Source organism: Carassius auratus, chromosome 19 (assembly GCF_003368295.1).
Source record: "Carassius auratus strain Wakin chromosome 19, ASM336829v1, whole genome shotgun sequence".
In the NCBI taxonomy this organism is placed as follows: domain Eukaryota; kingdom Metazoa; phylum Chordata; class Actinopteri; order Cypriniformes; family Cyprinidae; genus Carassius; species Carassius auratus.
The window spans coordinates 29,276,159-29,296,574 of record NC_039261.1 but is presented as its reverse complement, the minus strand read 5'-3'; the positions used below and the strand labels follow the sequence as shown (position 1 = coordinate 29,296,574).

Below are 20,416 nucleotides of genomic sequence, written 5' to 3'. Positions count from 1 at the left end.
CATCTGTTTTTTTGTCGAGTTACAAAGGTTAGAATCCACTAGAAAAACTCAAATATAAACAGAAAACAGGAATCAAAAACAATTTCTAAAGTCACAGTGGAAAAAAACAAAATGTTTATAATCAAGAATATGAATAATATTGATGAATATATATTTATATATATGCACATAAATTGGCATGTGTACACATTTGAACATTCGGGATTTAATATTATATATATATATATATATATAAAAAACCTTTTTCAATGCTTTTAAATTGAGTTAAAGTTACAGTAATAAAAGCTTAAACATTGCTGACTGATCTAAAATACTATATAATGGCCCAATAATTTTGCTCAGCCAGGTCGGTCTCAGACATTCCACCACAACAGTGTCCATTTGATGTGGAGAATGCTGAAAAACTGAAATTGCAAACAAAAAATACATTTTTCTTGAATATAGTATAGATAAACAAGACACCTTTTAATCCTAAATCCTAACTCATTGGTTAGATAATAATGTATCCTACAGTGACAAAGAGTGTTTGAAGTAGCTTTGCAGATTTTGTTCTATTTTTCTGTTTTGTACACTCATTGGCACGTAGCCTCGGGAAAAGATAAAAAGCCGTCAGAACACGGAAGCACAGACACAAATGAATAAGTTTCAGAATAGCCCTTGGATTAAATTGTCCATTGTATAACCAACCCTTTCCCCTTTCCCCCTCAATACAACAGCTTGAGTAGCAAATTAAGTGTGAAGAGTATGCTGTCTTATTTGACATTACCGCATGCCCATGAATAAATCTCAGCTCTTAACGCTTATAAATAACAGAACAACCGTAATAACTCCAGCTGTTCTCTGATTAGTCAAACATGCAAGAAAGAGGCATGACTTCTATCAGATTTCAATGGCTGAATTCATTTTCCAAATGTCTGTCTGCTCAAGCATTTTTAGTTCAGACTTGATTTCCCCATCTATCTGACCGCCTTTTGATCATATCATAAATAAGCCTAAATTTTATCCACAATGCAAAAAAATCAAACTGTCAAGTATTCATGTCAGCTTTGATTCACAGTCTCAGTATACAAGGCGAAAAATCTCTGATCATCAGTATAACACCCGTCTCCCAATGAAGATGTTTTCCTCCATTATACTTCATATGAATAAGCTCTAATATGGCTGATGGCGTTTGGACTAATATTAACAGTGCAGACTAAAGAGTCAGGTCACAAAACAAGTGACATTTTTCAAGTCCTCAAGTTCTTCTCTGTGACGGATTACTAGTGTTTTCTTCACTTGATGGCAAACTGCTTAACGTGCACAGTAATCCATTCCCGAGTCAAGTCAGATCTGATTTGAGACAGGTCAAATCATAGTTTCCGTGAGGTAATTCAGTGTACTATTGGACACTTGTCAGTTTCATCCAGTTTATCTCATTGTTCCCTTAGTTTAATGATGACTGTGATGCACCTCTTTGAGAATAACACTTTTTGCATTGAATGAAGCCAAACATTCAGAGGCAAGGTCAACTGTATGATTGGATTCAGGAAAAATAAATTAACCCCTAAACCAACTGGCTTTTACATCAGCTTAAATGTACTAAATAGAGAAAACTTGGCCTATTCTAGTAATGAACCTTTTCTTTTTTGCATCTCCTCAGATCATGTCTAAATAGAGCCATTGAGACACTATATATTACTCCCAGGTCAGAGGAGACCTGGGCCATTCTTCACATTCCTATTTATGGAGAATTTGCCAATTTAGGGATCAACAGAATCACTTATACTATGGTTTTTACATCCATCTTTCTCTCAATAACAACACACTGTGTATTCCATTCATTTGGGCCTGATTTCTGACCCCTTTCTTATTTACTTCCTCCTTTCCGTTCTTCAGCCTTCTTTACACTCCACCGTCTTCCCTCTCTTCGGCTTGCGCAATCACACCTGATCTATCCATTGTCTCCTTAATATATTTTTTTTGCGCTCACACGGTTACTTCGTTCTTGCTCCCCGTCCTCAGTGCCTGACCTCCACCCCCTGCGCTCCCTCCCCCACCTCCTCCGGGAAGGAAATGCAGCTGTTCGATGGTGTTCTGGCGTTTCGTGGCGAAGGCCATCCGGCGAGCGCTGTGTGCCATCGCTCCGGGCCCTCCTCCGGAGCCGTGGACCTCACCCCATCCCAAAGTCCCGGCCCCGTGGCCGGAGGACATGGTGGCGACTGTGTGGTCCTGCTCACGGCCAGAGGTAGGGTGCGAATTCATTTTTATCATGTGATGGCGGTCAAGCGAGGGCGTCACGCATACGTTTTGCTGGGATTGCGCTTTCTGGTGGTGCGTGAGACGGGACATGGTGGGCACCATCCCGCCATAATCACCCATCATTCGCTCCTCCAGGCGGTCTGGAGAGACCAGGAGGCGTTCATGAGACTTGCGTAAAGTCTGAGTGTTGGAGCTCTTGCTGGTGGTCATGGGTTTGTAGTACTGATGCTGCTGGTTCTTGGAGAGGCGTGAGAGAGTGTTCCCCTCCCCCAGAGCCAGAAGCTGGTCTTGGGACATCACCCGGCGAGGTGGTTTACTCATCATGTCAAAGGTGGGGATGTACTGTGTCTGGGGTAGAGGGTAGGGGTTGGGGGTGGAAGTGGGCATGTGGATGCGTGTACGGGATGTGTTTAGAGGGAGGGTACCCCGGGCACCCAGTGTGAATTCACCACCCCAAGGAAGGTGGTGCTGGGAGGAGTGAAAGCTGGGAGGAGCATTATCTGGCCGTCGCTTGGAGCTGTAATATCCAGAATATTCATCCAAGTTTTTCTCTGTAGTAAGGAAATATGAAAATGAGTATCTTTCATAAATTTGACCCATTACTCCAGTAATTAACAAGCATTTTGGTGATCAGATCACATTTGACTGCATTAAAATGATGCAATGTGACTTAATTTGGAAATTTTCTGGCATAGATGTTAATCACATTTAATGAAGGTGTAACATGCAAATGTGTTTTACACATTCAGTAATTTTATAATTCTAAAAATAATTGCTAAAAATGCTGCATTGCACATTTTTTGGTAAAACCCCACAATTAGACTCAGTTCGTTAACAGATCATGCATTAGGCCTTATGAGTTTAAAATGAACAATACTTTTACAGCATTTATTAATGGTGGTTAATGCTAATTTTATATTTCTATACTTTAATATTAATAAAGCATATAGTTAAATATTGACAAATAATATATTAATATACCAATACAAAGAATTAATCATCAATAATCATCAAAATCAATAAACATTTGAAATATATCAGTCTGTGTGTAATGAATGAATATAATATATATTAGATTATATAATATGTATAATAGAATATACAAGTTTCACTTTTTGAATGGAATTAGTGAATTAAACTTTTTGATGATATTCTAACTATATAACCAGCACCTGTAAAATCTTAATATTTTAATAACAAAGAACAAGTATATATTAATGAATTATTTTAAACTAGATGCAGTAAAAAAAAAATTATGGTCATGACACTCAATGCGTTATCTTTAGTTAATATCTAAAAACGTATTTATTTAAACAAACTACAGAGTTCATAAAGAAAGGAACAGCATGAGACGATGGAAACAATTCTGAACAATCACTTACTGTTTATTAAATTAATTTAACTTCATATTTAACTGACATAATTTCAGTTTAACATAACCTCTTTTGTATTCTGTATGTGGAGATTTGCATTTTGTGTGGTAAAGTGAGATCACACCATCCAATCACACTCAGATTGAATGTGTAAAATGTAATCTGGCTAAAATATACAGATATAATATCTAATATACAAATGCTAGGTAAATAGAGGTTAATTTTGACCCTTTTTAAAAAGCCATTTTATTTAAATACATTTTTTGTTGTAGTAATTTCCAAATTCTTTCAAATATAGTTTTCAAGTGTTGATTGAATAGGAATATGATCAACTAAAATATTTCCCAGTCATACTGATTAAATTAAACTTGCAAAAACTACGACAGTAGCGGCTGACCCCATGCTACACTCTGAGTAGTAGCAGATCTGAAATTACACACTCTCTTTTTCAGACGCACACTCACCTAGCCTCTTGAGGGAGCTGTAGCGGTTGAGCTCTGGTTTCATGACAGTCTCGTATGATGGAGGTAGCTGGGCAAGGTTGTGGAAGGAGTGAGAGAAGGAGGGGTGATAGCCAGAATTATTGTGCTTGCTGGACAGCAGTGTTCCTGTTGAGGCCAGCTGGGTGTTGTTCATGCGTGGAACTCGCTCTAGGAGAGGAGAACAAAAGACAATAAGACAAACACCAACAACGATGTGTTCAAAACATATCGATCTGGGTCGAATGTAGAATATGGGTAACTGGAACACTGAAGCTGCATCCTGAGTCTCTAAATGACAATGGCAGAATCACTTAGAATACAGTGGAACTGGAACGTTTGTGGAGAGATGTGTGACTAGAATATTGTCTTATGTGTTGTTTACTTAAATTTAACACCCCTTAAGCCTTATATAATGATAACATCCTTATTCATGTAGTAATTTGTTCCACAGACACTTTTATAAGTAATTTGCAGTACACATACTACAGAGAGGTTCCCCCCGGAGCTACCTTGGGTTAAGCACTTCAGATTAAACGTAGTCAAGGGTACAGTGGTCACAGGGGAACTCAGCAGCTCTCCAGTTCATAGATCATCCTTGCTGAGATTTGAACTTAAGTACCTTGGAGTTAGCTGTCCAGTTCAGTTCACCAGCCCCAATTCACCATGGCATGCAACATTTGCTGTTTTGACTCATGGAGTCAAAGGCTTTTCAAAACTGTTATGATTCTCACATATATGTTACAAAATATAGTATACAAATGTGACCATGGACCACAAAACTAGTCATAACATTTTTACAATTTACATCATCTGAAAGCTGAATAAATAAGCGTCCTATATGGTTTGTTAGGATATTACAATATTTGGCTGAGGTACAACTATTTAAAAATCTGGAATCTAAGGGGGGGGACAAAAATAAAAAATATTGGGTCTAAATAAAGTCCTTAGCAATACATTACTAATCAAAAATAAAGTTTTATGTATTTACTGTAGGGAATGTAAAAAATTTCTTCATGGAACATGATCTTTACTTAATATCCTAATGACTATTGGGAAAACGAAAATATTTTGATCCATACAATGTATTGTTGGCTATTGCTACAAATATACCCCAGCAGATTAAGACTGGTTTTGTGCTCCAGGGTCACAAACATCATATAGTACATAATATTATATGCTATATTTAATATTATGTATATACAGTAAATTAACGAAAATAAATAAATGTAAAAAAAAAAAAAAAAAACAGGAAGAACCCCCCCCCCCCCCCCAAAAAAAAAAGTAAATTATAAATGAAGTGTTAAAAAAACTAAATTCCTCTTTTGGTTTTACGATTTTCTTTCCACCACCCACACTCCCAGAAAAAAAAGGAAAAGAAAGAAATAACAGGCAAAATAATTTTGAGGAAATAATTCTGTCTATCTGGGATGTGAGCCATTTAGAAACTGAAATGAGAATGCATTTTAAGTTTGAATTCAATTTCTCAGTATGAATTTGAATTGAGGTAGCATTTCAAGAAATTAAACAATTCAACTTAAAAAAAGTAAAGGGTCTTGACAGATCATAGATAGACAATGATAGAATGACAGAACGATAGATAGAACGATAGAATGATAGATAGATAGATAGATAGATAGATAGAGAGAGAGAGAGAGAGAGAGAGAGAGAGAGAGAGAAAACAGAAGGTGGAATCCAGAACATCTATATGTTTTTCTCCCAATCTATTGGTTAATTATAATATTCATGTACTTAAGATAAATATAAATGAATAACAAACATAAACATGAAGAAAAGACACTTTTTTCTTCATGATTTTGGCATTATGCTACTAGGCATGCCAGCACATTTACTGAAGCTTTGGTGACTGGTGCAAACATTGCTGGGTGCAGGACAAACAGCAGGAAAATAGCTCAGGGTGGCGACAGAGTGGGAGGGCATGAACAAACACACTCGAACCAACGAGACCAAGCCAAAACATAGGCAGTGACAAACACACACAGACAAATCTGAAGCTTTTTTTTACTGGTGCTCTCACACAAGCGACACATTTGCACACTCTGCCTAAGCTCCTTGGCTTACCGATAGTAGCTGTGTGTTTAGGACTGGACCCAGTCTGGCCAAAACTGTGTTTCCCAGCTGCAAGAGAGCAGAGTGAACACTGATCCACTCCCAGGTACAAAATGCAAGGCCTCTTAGCATGTTAAATATCTCTTAAAAATGGTTTCCAGTGGCCTGCACCCCAATTTGTTTCACAAAAAATCTATCAGTACTGCAAGTGAAAAACATGACGCAAAAATAACGGTCCAGTTATAATGGATGAAACAGTCTAGAATGCAAGCACTTATGTAAGTGATGCAGTTTTCTTGCTTTTACCACATTACTTGCTTGCAGTGCAGTCATATTTCAATTTCAATAATGGCGATATTCTTACAACTGATTGGTGCCACTAAAAGACTCTCCTCACTGATTGGACAGACCGCCTGCAGCACATTTAAAAAGTATGTGTTCTGTTAGCAACTGCAGCCAAACATTGAAACTTGAGAGTGAAAACAGAAATATCATGACAAGATGGTCTCAACCCTAAAAAGAACATCAACTGTGAAATTAGTGATAAATAGCACATAAAATGATAAGGTTCATACCCATAATATTATTAATTTTATACATTTAGTAAATTTTTACCTTTGGTCTCCAGAGTTTTAAATATTTGGTTAAATCCTTTAGATTAATTAAAGTGATTTTCTTCTCGCATATGAATTATTAAACAAAACATTTGGAAAGTATTGATTAATTTTATGAATTATATATATATATATATATATATATATATATATATATATATATATATATATATATATACACACACACACACACACACACACACACACAATGTTCAAAATGATTTATTAAGCAAGGATGGAGTAAATTATTCAAAAGTTGTAGTAAAATAATTTATAATGTTGTTACAAAAGATTTATATTTCAAATAAATGATGTTCTTTTAAACTTTATATTGATCAAAGAATCCTGAAATTTTTTATTATGGTTTCTACAAAAATATTAAGATGTTAAGATTCTTTCAACATTGATCATAATGAGTTTGAAAGATCACTAAAACCTCCAGTTGTCATTACAATATTATTTTATGTTTAATATTTTAAAAAAATTATAATTTTAAGTTTTTATTTTCAAATAAATGGAGCCTTGGTGAGAAAAAGAGACTTCTTTTCAGAACATTAAAACAAATCATTACAGACTCCAAACTTCTGAACGTATAGCGTGAACGTGTTTTGAAGTGTAAACATTTCAATTTGAATTCCCTAACGACTTTAGTGACATAGGACATTTAAGACTTACGTCTAATTGTTAGTTACTACACTCCTCAAAACCAGCTGATAAACAACAAACATTATGGCAAGATTTGTATTTGTATTTTATTCACTGGCCGCTGATTACTTCCTAAACGCAGCCCCCGTGCTGCTAACGTTAAGCTTTCCTATTTTTGATGTTATTTGAAAATGCTTTAGCTTTAAAGGTGGAAAACACCTACTCTTTTACTTGCTGCTCTAGTTTCGTGTGGTTACATGGCATCTGAAGCAGAACGAATCTGACTCATTTCTGACACATCCTCTGTTCTACATTACCTCATACACTCAGGCTTGTCGATCTGTCGACAAAATCATGCCTCCAGATTTCATTTCTGCCCAGGTGATTCTATGATTCAAACCTCTCTTTCTCAATACCTGCTTATCCATTCCCCTGCTAATGTATATGAGTTGTGCCCTTTTAGCTTTTCATTCATTCTGTAACTCTCATGTGTGGGTGAGATAGACTCACTCCGGTTGTCTTTGCTCTGGAGGACGGGAGTGTAGAAGTTTTTCGATGTCCGCCCCAGCATGCCCTCACTGGAGGTGGCGGTTGTGAGGACCGTGCTGTTGTTCCTCTCTCCTTGCTGGACCGGACTGGACTGGTGACGCAGAATATCCACCAGCGCTCTGAAGAGAGAGAGAGATAAACAGTAGAAATGCAGGATGAGTGTATGACAGAATCATAAGGCAAAAGCTGAAAGAGCATGACATTAAAATCACTGCAGATCTCTTTAGATGGCAGTCACTGATGCAGACTTAGATGTGTACAGCATTGTTTCCTTCCACATCGTGAGCCTGGTCATAATGGGCCTTTCATTTACCTAGGCATGTTGATGTCTCTGTTCCTCGGTCGTCGAGACAGTTTATGGAAGGCCACTTTAACCCCAATGGCCACGGCCATGGTAAACGAGATGACTCCTCCGATGACGTAAGGCGTGTTGTTGCTCTGTTGCTGCAGTGGGTCGAAGTCTGGGTCATGTCGGACTGGGGTGTGGGTGATGGGTCCCGCCGTGACGGCCCAGTCGGGTGAGCGGTAATTAGTGCAGGAGTCTTGGTCTAGACGGCTGCGCTGGTGCTCGCAGCAGAAGCGATAATGACAGGTGCCGCAGCAGTAAATGTAGGTGCCCTTGGTGCAGTTGAAAGTGTTGTCGAACTGTCCCATCACATCGTAGTAGCCCTGACACACGTCCACGTCCACCAGGCGCCGAGGAGGAGGTGCCACCTGCGCTGCACCCAGCGGGGGTTTCAGGGCATCGGCCGTCACATTGCGGGGTAGCATAATTTGTGGCAGGGGTCTCGGAGGGACCTCAGCTGCCTCTGGCTCTGCCGCCATGGCTGCCGCCTCCTTGCCCCTCACATCCTGTGGAGGGAACTTGCGGCTGCGTCCTCGCAACAGAAGCAGCACTGGACCCCCGTTCACGGAGGAGCGTTCCGAGGTAATAGTCACTGTAGAGACCACAGGGCCAAACAGGAAGAAAAGCAAGATGGCAGCGGGTGGCATCTTGATACAATGGGCGTTGATTTTATCAAAGATGAAAAAAATGTGAAGCCTTCGTACAAAAGACTTCCGAGGACTACAAAAAGCTGAAGTCTATCAAAAGTTGCAAGTCAGTGTGGCAATATATAAGACATGTAGACAAGTTAATCTCTCTTTCACGTGTGCATACAGTAGTATGCAAATGATTTAATATGCAAAGTGCACATTCAAGTGCAGGAGTTCGGGTTAAAGAAAATAAGCATGAGACTCTCAGTTAGGATGTAAACATATTTCGGAGGAAATTATTAACTAGAATGAGGTCATTTATATATGAGTTTTATGCTTAATGGGTGAGAGCTGGAATGTTTGAAAATTTTGATTTGGCACAAAATTAAGTATTTGGAATCTTCTCAATGAGCAAATTATATCAAATGAAATGAAAATGAAATGAACAACTATTTGACTCTTTTAATGTAAGCAATTAAGTTGTTATGTATATTTTGCCATTGTAAACCTTTAAAGTGTCACAAAATCATGGGCTCAGCTTTTTCTTAATTAAAGGTGGTTTTGTTTAAGTCGGTGTAACTGAACTGATCTATGGCACTAACAATTTATTCAAGACTCAATCTGACTTCACCTTATGGGCAACATGTAAACATTTCTGTTCAAGTGTAAACCAAATGTTTTCTATTCTGGTTGGCACTTCAGTTGTCGACTCACTAAACAACCGAACAGAAAGAAACAGTTTCTAGTGCTCAGCTATTCCGTGTGACTTGTAAACAATTGTCATCGTCAGCTCCAAGAACTAATATCGTCTTGTAAACAAATCTCAGTTGGTTGCCGCTTTAGGATTTAATTGTCAATGAGAATGTCTTGTGAGACTTACAAGGGTCGTTGAGGTTCTGCTGTGCAGTCCACATAATCAAACTTACAGTGTCAGTGGTACTCCATCTTTTTTCGAGTTTCAGGAGAAAGTAATTGAGGCTAGAGGTAAAGGTAGGACGAAGCAATGAGCGAGAAACTATAAAGAGTTCAGAAATGGGGAAGAGCTGATCTTTTCTCTAAAGGTGGCACCACGGGACAAAGGCTCATTACGAAGGCTTTGGAAGAGTGTAGGTCGGTTAGGACACTCAAGAAGTGTAACAAGCAGCAGGTATATACTAGTTCCTGGTTTGATGACACAAGTCAGGCCAGAAAGGAAGAGAGGAAATGGAAGGATGGACTGAGTCTAGGTAAAGTTTGTGGGTCTATGTGTGTTGGACCCTCTTGTGTGAGTGTCTCTGCTCTGGATTTAGCTCAACCCAACAGAATAAAACAAACGGGGGCTTGGGCCCAGTTCTGGCAGGACAGCATGGTTGAGCCCACTGAACAGGCATGAACAAGTCAGGATTCATCCGTTAATGTGGAACACGTGAAGAACGTCAAGCAAGCGCACCAAAAGACCTATCCTAAGTGTTAAAGAGCGTCTTTTCAAGTAGTGGGACAACTTCGAACGTCATCCCGCAGTCAAGACAGTAAATGCCTCAATGGCTCGCTGGTGAATATGGCAGATTACGGAACGTCAAACCTGGGCCACCGTTGAACATTCACACCTCTAAAGATATTCCTGAATATACCCATGCACCTGCTCTTCCCGACTGACCAAGCCGAATCCTCGCAGCGATGGCAGAGATCTTGACGTTAATATGGCTATGAGACGTATGGCTTCAGTATCTAAACCCTTCAGAGACTTCTGAGGGTTCTGTAGAGGCGGGAGGACCAAACGAGATGGATGACTAAAGAGATCTGATGGAGAGGATGAGTTAAATGGGCCTTAGTGAGAGGAACGGACGACTAATCAACAGAATTAGCAGCAGCTCACTTTGGAAAGTTTAATGAGGCTTGTGCCAGCCATCCATAAGCCGTCCAGCCATCGATCAATCGATCAGGATCCAAACTCTCTCAGGCTAATGCATTCGTAACGGCCACTCTTACATAAAGCATGTTTAACCAATAATGCACTGTTTTCCCTATTTTGGGGAGCTGCTTGTTGTTTTTTGACTTGTACTAAGTGATGCACATATAAACTTTCAACCTTGGGAACCGTTACATGCTATTATTTTAAAAAACAAACTAATAGTGAAGGTAAGGTAACAATTGTGAACTAATGTCGGGTGAAAATTTAGTTTCAAATGGATCAATGAAACTGCAAAAATACTAATGAAATAATTTCTTGCTTCTGGTTGGCACGGTTAAGAGTTTGGCACTGCTTTTGGTAGCAAAAAGTCAAAGAGAAAATCTTCAATCTGTGCAAATCAACATCCTTTCAAAAAGCCCCTGGCACACAAAAACAGTGATAGTTCATCTGCTTTAGAAGAGAAGACGACTTGTATTCCTGGCCAGGACTCCAGTCGTTTTCATCCAGGCTGATGGCTCTTCGTCTTGGCTTCAATTTTCCTTTGCTAGTCTTGGATTTTCACTGAAAAACAAAAGGAAGTTAAGAATGAATCAAATACCTGATCTGCAATGAGCTAAAATGCCTAACATGATAAATCACAAACGGCACAGTGCAAGAACATACAGGAAATTAACAGATGCAATACATATCAAGGTGCATATATTGACAACATCTAAATACATTTTTATGCATTAGTTTTTTTTTATGTATTCACAACCCCAACGTCACTGATTTTCAAAAATATCAAATGCTGTATACGTTTCTGAATACAACAAACATTATAATAATAAGGCATTAATTTCAGTGGGCAGCACTTCTTCATGTTAATGAAACTTGGAATAATATCAAAATAGGATGATGAATGGAAGAAGATCTTGATATTAAGGAGTTTTAGGCACAATCAGAGCATTGCATTGTCTACAAGTGCCAATTCACGTCACAACATACAATAATCCTTCTTTAAACATAACTCATCCTCTTAAAATGTAAATTTAGAAGTAATAGTTTCACAGTTTTTTTTTTTTACTCACGTATTGCGTTATGTGAAGCAGTAGCTGTACTGACTTTTTTTTTGTTTAAACAAACGTGAAAATAAATCAAATTAAATAGTGTTGTTTGATGTAATTTACTCTACAGAATTACACATTACTATATAGTTATTTAATATATAAGCCATATTTCTTCCATTTTCCCATTTAAAATAATTCTACTGTACAATAAAATAGCTTTGTATACACACCATAACAGTGATATAAAATTACTCGCTCTGTGATAAAAGATTTTGGTTATTATTCTGACACTGACATGTCTGACCCTGGACCACAAAACCAGTCATAAGTAGCATGTCTATATTTGCAGCAAAAGCCAAAATGACATTGAATGGGACAAAATTATAGATTTTTCTTTTATGCCAAAAATCATAAGGTTATTAAGTAAAGATCATGTTCCATGAAGACATTTTGCACATTTCCTATCATATATACATATCAAAACGTAATTTTTGATGAGTAGTATGCATTGCTAAAGACTTCATTTGGATTACTTTAAAAGTGTTTTTTTTTTTTTTTTGCACTCGGATTTCAAATAGTGGCATCTCGGCCAAATATTGTCCGATCCTAATAAAACCATACATCAAATGGAAAGATGATTTATTTATTATAAACCTCAATTTGACCCTTATGACTGTTTTTTGTGGTCCAGGGTCACATATACATATTCAACCATGCAATTATGACAATAAAGAAATCTAAAATCTATGACAATTATATAAAATTTGTGCATTCAGGTTCAGTTTCACTTGTATGTTGTTTCTATTCAACAAAACCAAAGTCATCCAAAATCATATGGCTGTGAATCACATCATCCTCCACGATCAACAAGGTGCAAAGCGTATGCAATATGCACACCATATTTTCCTGCATATAGTAGTGCGACCTCAGCTTTCTCACATACTGAGTCACACGTTACAGCAGTGAATAACATGCTCATGTTAGCATAGCTGATGCAACACAGCGAATTTATAACCCTCAATGACAGCACCAGGCTCAAAGTCTGGTACAAAACAGTGAAAAACGCCACTAAAAAGGCTTCTGGGAACATATTGAAGGCTTAATACATTCAAAGAGGTACAGCTTTGGACGAAGGGAGAGAGGAAGCGGGGGTGACACAGCCACAGATGTGTGCCGAGTGGGGGGTTGGCAGGGCCGAGAGAGACCCTATTGAGAGGAGAAGAGGAGACAGGAAGGAAGGATGCAGGGATGGGGGAGGAAGGGTCTTTGGGACCCTTATGGAAGAGGGGACGAGTGGAAAAGAGCAAGGCTACGCACCTTTCAACGGTCCCTCACATGCAGCAACCAAGTGCATCTTATGCCCTTTCGTTTAACAGAGTGCTTTACGCTCACCGAGATGCCTCCTTTCATTTGCCATCGGCAACGCCTTGTGTGGCTAATGATGTGAAGCGGAGAGACAGGGTCTTGGAAGCACGGCCTGCCTCACAGATGTGCTGCACAGCATCTGCACATACTCCTCTGACACACATGCACACTAACTCTCCAAAGTCGGCCTGAGCGAGCCACATTACACGTCTCTCATCCTTCCTTCTCTCTCAAACACTCTTTATTTTTCCCAATCTGTTTGTCAGAGCGTGGGTCGAAAGTGTTCTCTTAGAATAGCTCTGCTGCAGTGAGTGAGATAGAGAGGGATGTGACATAGAGACGGGCAGATGGATCACCTCGCTCATTTCATCCTCGCTTTGCGGTAAATATCCTACATGCTTCTTCCTATAAGTGAGCACAGTACACATCTCCGCTCAGCCGACTCTTCCTCTCCATTCCCCACCCCCTTCATCCTCCTCATCATCACCATCAGCTCGGTTTCTCTGACTCAGGAGGATGGGAGGCATCCGTCCCATCCACAAACAGGTGCAGATGACAGATGTCAGGACAATATGCAGCCCATTACCATTTTTTTAGAGCGAGCACACACTGAAATGGGGATGGAGGGGTGAAGGTTAGAAAGAGGACAGCAGGCCTTGGGAGACGAAATGCAAAAGTAATGTAGGATTTAGGAAAAGTGTCTGCAACAAGTCCTAGTGCATAAAAACCTGTGTGCTGGTATTTACAGGTGGACATGAATAAAACATCAAATAGTCAACTAAAATGTGAAGGATTTGCTTAATTATTGCATTTTGCAAGACTTTAATGCTGGTGTTCACAATGCGCCACAGAAGCCGTTAACAAACATGCTTATTTTTATTTATTTTTTTCACAACAAGCACTTTCCATTGACTTCTTTTGTTGTTATACTGAGATAATTAAATTTTCGTTCCCTTAACCCTAAAGTTATCCTTATAAGATACCTTGTTGCAGTTTTAGGGTTTCGTTTAGCATTTTTTAGTCCACAAATCCTGACCCACACACACGCACACACTACAGCAAGCTACACAAACACACACACAGCAGCAGCATCATGGCAGATCTCCGGGAGGAAATTAAAATTCCAGTGGCGGACGACACACGCTGTGCGACACCAATCCCCATGACATGTATCCATTCCCAAATCTTATGTTCGTTATGAATGCTCCCTAATTTTAGCTCATAAAAAATTGATTCACACACAAAAACATAAGCAAAAACCGCAAAGCGAGGGCTATGATGAGAGACCTGTGTGTACGCGCTCCTTGCGCACGTTGCAGCATCAGATGGGAACAAAATGAAGGCACTTCTGTTCTTACCTGCGTGTGTTGCAACAGCTGCCCGCTTCGAATCAGTGGACAATGACCGAGGGAAATGAGACTCAATAACCGTTCAAAGTTATTGTTGCCCGTCTTTTGGCTGACAGCAAACTGAATGAGATGATGCAGCACTCGCACTATTCACAGAGATGGGGTCTTGCGCTTCTTTACAGCTCTTGGTTCGTAGAAAAAGACGCAGTTTTGTGGCACTGGCGAAGGGAGAGCATCTCATTTAAAGGCGAATAAATCCTGGATGGTCTACAAAAGATGTCAGTTTCAAAATAGAGTTTTCAGTCATAAAAAGACGAAAGGAATAAGTGGACGTCCAAATACTAGCAAAAATATCGCCCATGCGTAATTTACACTCCAACGACAAAAGAAAACGCACAATACTCCGTGCATCCAGGTAATAATAGGTTCTTTTTCATATAAAACGCTATTGACTATGCACAGTCGAATCCGTGTGTTTCCAAATAAGCATAAAACAGCTGATTAATTAGACGCGCCCGGTAATATCCGTTTCCCCGCTATTTAAATGACCGTATTATTCCGCTTTCAGCACAAATTCAATGGGTTCCACACTCACTAATAGAGATCTACCTCCGCGCCACGGAAACGCAATTGCTCCCACAAAGGTCCGCTTCGCTCCGTTTACATCAGTTGATTGGAGCGAACAGATGCTTGCACGTGGTTTCATTTGCTAAACGTTGGAAATGATCTGCCAATTGCCGGCACGCGGTTAAACGCTGAGAACGTCTTTTCTATGCGAGCTGGGTTTTTAGAGAAAATCAACAGACGCTCGTGCGCAGAATGGCACGCGCTCACGAGATTCTAGCGCGCGAGAATTCATAGAACTTTTAAACGCGGGCTAGATTTTAACTTAACTGTGCATGAGCGAAATGAAGAAAGGGATGAGTTAAACTAATATAGTGTAGGTCTTCCATTTGTGCGACAGAAATGCATTGGCTATAAAAAGTGTTGCGCTGATGGTTGCTGTGGTAACCGCAGCATCTCTTGACGGGTCTGAAATGATAGTGAATCTTAAGAACATGTCCTGGTCAGTTTAGAGTGTAAATAAAATTTTAAACAGAAGATATTATACATATTTTAAGTTCAGTTTATATATATATATAATTACAGTAACTGGAAATAAATAAATTAGAAAATAAATTACCCTGTTGCATTAAATAAACTTATTTTAATGAAAACAAGAATAAATATTAGTAAAATAAAACGTCAAAAAACATGATAATTATGGTGGGTGCTGTCTTACAAACTTTTAACAAATATTTCCATTACAATGTAATTATATAGTGTAACTTTACAGTGTATATTATATTGTTACAGTGTAATTATAGAATATTTTACGTTCTGAATAATATTAATTAACTACATGGTACTTATGGTTAGGGTAAGGATTGGGGTTGGCTTCGGGTTACTTGCATGTAATTATGTATAATTAATTGTTATAATAATAATAAGTACATGTAACATATTTAAGGACACCTTAATAAGTGTAACTTAAAAAAAAATATTTGTATTAATATTATTTTAAAATGTATTTATTAATATAATATTTAAATAATTATTATTAATACTATATTAAATATGGTATTACTATAATTCTCAAGTAAAATGTCAAATTATTATTCAGACAAAATTAAAGAATTAAAAAAAACATTGCATATAGGATGTCAACATGTCAATTGGTGACAACAATGTGACATGGTATATATCTAAAGCCATTTAAAATAAATTTTTACTAATTATTGTATCATAATCATACTTCTTGATCTATTAGATTTATGCCGTTTTATCATATTAATTGAGAATTTTCCTAAAGAAGACACAGAATTATTAAACTGAACTGCAATACAGGTGAGTAAAATTATTTTAATAAATGTTCACATTCTGTTTTTAATATATATTTGATCCAGCTATATTATTACTACCTATTTGTTACTGAAGAATGTCTCCTCCTAAGCGATTTCAATAACTGAATGTTGATTGTGAAGTCCCTTGGCCTAAAGTGAACTTGTTACCTCTCTCACTATTGGCTCCTGCAGTAACAGAGATGCCATGCTGCATGCATGTGAAGTCTTCAGAAGCTGGCACTGGTTACCTCACATCGTGGAAAAGGCTAGATGGTTTCAGGAGGCGTTCTGGAGGAGACAGCATTGTTCTCAAGTATCATACAGCAGTCTGAAGGCAATAGACTTTAGGACATTGGCGTATGAACATTCCGATCTGCAGTGACGTGAGAGCGAATGTTTGTATTTGGGGCATGACATGACTCCTTGTGTGGCTGGAGGCAATGGTGGGGTCAGTCTTGTCGCTGTGGGAGCTTCACGGTAGTGAACCTGCCAGAAGTGCTTGTAGCCTTCGCACACACATGTAAACACACACAAAGACGCTCTCACACACAGCCAGATGACTCAAACACTCCTGCAGCCACTGGCCCAAACCAAATGCGTCACAGAGCCACACACAAAAATGATCAGACACAAAAACCCAGAATCACACGCTCACACATGTGTGAACGCATGAAAAATGTGAAAAACAGGTTCAGGTGTGGGACAAGTTCAAGGATGGTGTTTTGTTAAAGCGGTTCAACACCAAAGTATAAAGAATTTTGGTTGCAACTGAGAGGTTTTGCCAAGCACCAACATGATGTCAGTGCATTGATGTGTTTTACTGAAATATGTCTTTTACACAGTGAATACTATCCCACAAAAAAGCTTAGATTTCTAATGTCATTACATTAGATAATAAAGTACTAAAAGCATTTATTTCAAAGACACGGCAAACATTAAGGAAAACATTTCACAAAAAAGATTAAGTTTGAAATGATAAACTATCAGATTTACTGTTCAAAATGCTAAAGAGAAGTGCGATTGTGTTAGCATCATACTTTTACAAAAAAAAAAGTTTGCATAAAAAGTTCAGATATGCTAAAACACCGCTCAGAAAAGCCAAGTTAGCTCTGAGAAAAGCTCTTTTTGTTTGCAGATGACATTTGGCTTGATATTTTATTTTCTAATGTAGTGACAAGTCTCCAATATTTCTGGTGCAACTGTAGATCCGAAAGTGTCTAACTCCAATTTGTACTTTACAGTCCAAAAGTTTGGGATGGGTAAGATTTGTAAATGTTTCTATAAGTCTCTTATGTTCAAAAAGGTTGCATTTTTTTTTTATCAGAAATACAGTAAACAGTAATATTGTGAAATGTTCTAACAATTATATAAAAATAAACATTTTTTAAATCTATTTCAATACATTTTAAAATGTCATTTATTCCGGTGATGGCAAAGCTGAAATTTAATTAATTCCAGAATTTTTGAAACATTATAAATTTCTATACTGTCACTTTTGATGCATTTAATGCATCCTTGTAGACTATAAGTATTCATTTCTTTTAAAAAAATATTACTGATCCTAATCTTTTGTATATGTAGTACAGTAGTTTATGCTTCCAGTGACTACAAGGTTTTGGGTAATGAAAAAGCAATGGATTTTTTTTTTTTTTTTTTTTTACATTAAACTAATAACTGCATTTTTCTTAATGAGCCAAAGCATTGTAAGCCAAAGCATTGAGCATGTAAGCATTGGCCATCACTGAGCAAAGCACAGACAGAAAGCCAGTCTAGAACAGCGTATGTGAGTGATGTGGAATGACAGATTTCTTCTCTGCACACTGCTTATGCTCCATTTCCTAGTGAGAAACCGGAAGCGACCATGAACCAAGAGAAAACACAGATGCTCTGATTTCAACACCTGCCCCTCGCTCTGCTTCAATCCTGCAAACAAATACAAGCAAGGATACAAACAGTGAAAAGTCCCAGAGCTGTTGTACAACTGTGTATCAACACTCTCAGAACGACACTCCAGGACCGGAACAAACTGAATCATAATGGGACTAAATTAAAATGATAATCAATTTCTTCACGAGGCAGTCAATAAATGATGTTACTGGAGACGGTCTCATGAGAACAATGTAATTCAAAACACATGCTCGGCGATGATGAAAACCCACAGACACTCTTTTTGAAAAGTAATTTGTTTATTTATATTTTACAGTCTTTCCTTTCTTTGCAATGCTTTATTTACTATGTTTTTTTTTTTACTCTAAGAAAGTGTAATTTTCCATGCTGTTTAAATGGTGGGGGGTGGGGTGGGGGTCAACAGAAGGAGAACAAATGTTCTGTACAACACTTTTCCAGTTAGGAAAAAAAAAAATATATAATTCACATTTCTGCTCTCTTTTACACACTCATCGGGAAAGATAAAGGTTAAGATAAAAACAAGGTTGGATTTCATATTTAACGCCCCATTCTTACTGAATAGTAAAGAAATTTCACAAAGGCTGACTTTATTCACCCTCTACAGGATTTTCATATTATTACAATGATTTTGGTGGATGTTCATCCATACAGCTCAAACAAAAAAGGGGAACAGAATCCTGGAAAGTTTATGAGTGCCACTTTAAAATGAAACTGTTAAAGGGATACTCCACCCCAAAATGAAAGTTGTCATTAATCACTTAACCCCATGTCGTTCCAAACCCTCAAAAGCTATGTTCATCTTCGGAACACAATTTAAGATATTTTGGATGAAAACCGGGAGGCTTGTTACTGTCCCATTGACTTCCAGGGTAAATTACACTGTCAAGGTCCAGAAAAAAGATGTAGTCAGAATAGCCCATATGCCATCAGTGGTTCAATCAGAATTTTAAGAAAAGTGACAAGAATAGTTTTTGTAAGTGAAGAAAACAAAAAGAATGACTTTATTCAACAATTTGTCTCTTCTGTACCTCTCCGCATCACCATTTTGAGGAATATCTGCTGAAAGCAAACTGCGTATGCTATTCTGTGTCAGCCGCGAAACAAGGATGTGTTTTCTACATGTATTTACGTTTTTAATTTGAAAGAAAACAGCGCATCCATGCAGCTCGGCTGTCAGTACGCAGATGTGCGTATGCTGCTTGCTCAAGCGCATATTCTCCAAAATGTTGATGCAGAGAGAAACAGAGGAGACAAATTGTTGAATAAAGTCATAATTTTTGTTTTCTTTGCGTACAAAAAACATTTTCTGGACCTTAACAGTGTAATTTACTTGGGAGTCAATGGAACAGTCACAAGCCTCCCGGTTTTCATCGTGAACATTTTAAAATGTTTTTACGGGTTTACAACAACATGGGGGTAAGTGATTAATTACACTATTTTCATTTTTGCATGGAGTAACCCTTTAAGTTTTAGTGAAATCTGTAAGACATGCAAGCTCTCAAAAGCCTGTCGCTTTTCAAATATTACAGATAGAGAAGGACATTTACTCTAATAAATGAACATTAATTAATCCCTTTTCGGAGTCTAAAAAACTATTTTCTTTTGATGAGAGTCACAAGATGAGTGACGTACTTGGTCTCCTGTTATTTGTTATCTATAAACAAAAATAGTGTGCTTGATCCGGTGCAATTATTTGGTGCTACAGTAATAGCACAATTATGAATATCAATATTAGAGTTTAGAACACGTACTTGCAAGCTTATCTGTATTAATTAAGACTTGCACTTTGATCAGAGCTAAGATGACAAGGGGGTAACAAGCCAAAAAACAAACTTGAGAAAACAGAAGCTTTGGTGGACAGGTATATGCAAGAAAATTGTGCATCATAATTTAATTATTTGTTTACTTTATATGAATAATTTTCTACATAACACAACTGTGATGCAGAGAATCTGTATTAGCTGGTTTTAAGTTATCAATAGTATAGCAGTACTATAGGTTAAATAATTCATCCACACTGATTTG

At 37.9% G+C, this 20,416-nt stretch overlaps 1 protein-coding gene across 2 annotated transcripts; it reads right to left on the bottom strand.

The window, feature by feature from the left end:
- Nucleotides 1-227: 227 nt before the first annotated feature.
- Nucleotides 228-15,438, bottom strand: LOC113120164 (protein shisa-6-like). 2 transcript variants are annotated; one of them, XM_026290111.1, is made up of 6 exons: nucleotides 14,610-15,436; nucleotides 8,285-11,398; nucleotides 7,933-8,090; nucleotides 6,176-6,232; nucleotides 4,079-4,264; nucleotides 228-2,792 (listed from the first exon to the last, which is right to left on the bottom strand). In XM_026290111.1, exons 2-6 carry the CDS (start codon nucleotides 8,962-8,964, stop codon nucleotides 1,969-1,971), a joined length of 1,905 nt encoding a protein of 634 aa, XP_026145896.1. In that variant the 5' UTR covers nucleotides 8,965-11,398; nucleotides 14,610-15,436; the 3' UTR covers nucleotides 228-1,968. The 2 variants fall into 2 exon arrangements, with proteins under 2 accessions (XP_026145896.1, XP_026145897.1); XM_026290112.1 differs by lacking the exon at nucleotides 6,176-6,232 and having other exon boundaries at nucleotides 14,610-15,438.
- Nucleotides 15,439-20,416: the final 4,978 nt, after the last annotated feature.

Excerpts from the sequence above, each read along its gene's own strand:
- LOC113120164 (XM_026290111.1), bottom strand. The coding sequence starts at position 8,964 with ATGCCACCCGCTGCCATCTTGCTTTTCTTCCTGTTTGGCCCTGTGGTC. Across the intron at positions 8,091-8,284 it reads AGAGACATCAACATGCCTAG|AGCGCTGGTGGATATTCTGC; the intron begins GTAAATGAAAGG and ends CTCTCTCTTCAG. Across the intron at positions 2,793-4,078 it reads CAGCTCCCTCAAGAGGCTAG|AGAAAAACTTGGATGAATAT; the intron begins GTGAGTGTGCGT and ends TCCTTACTACAG.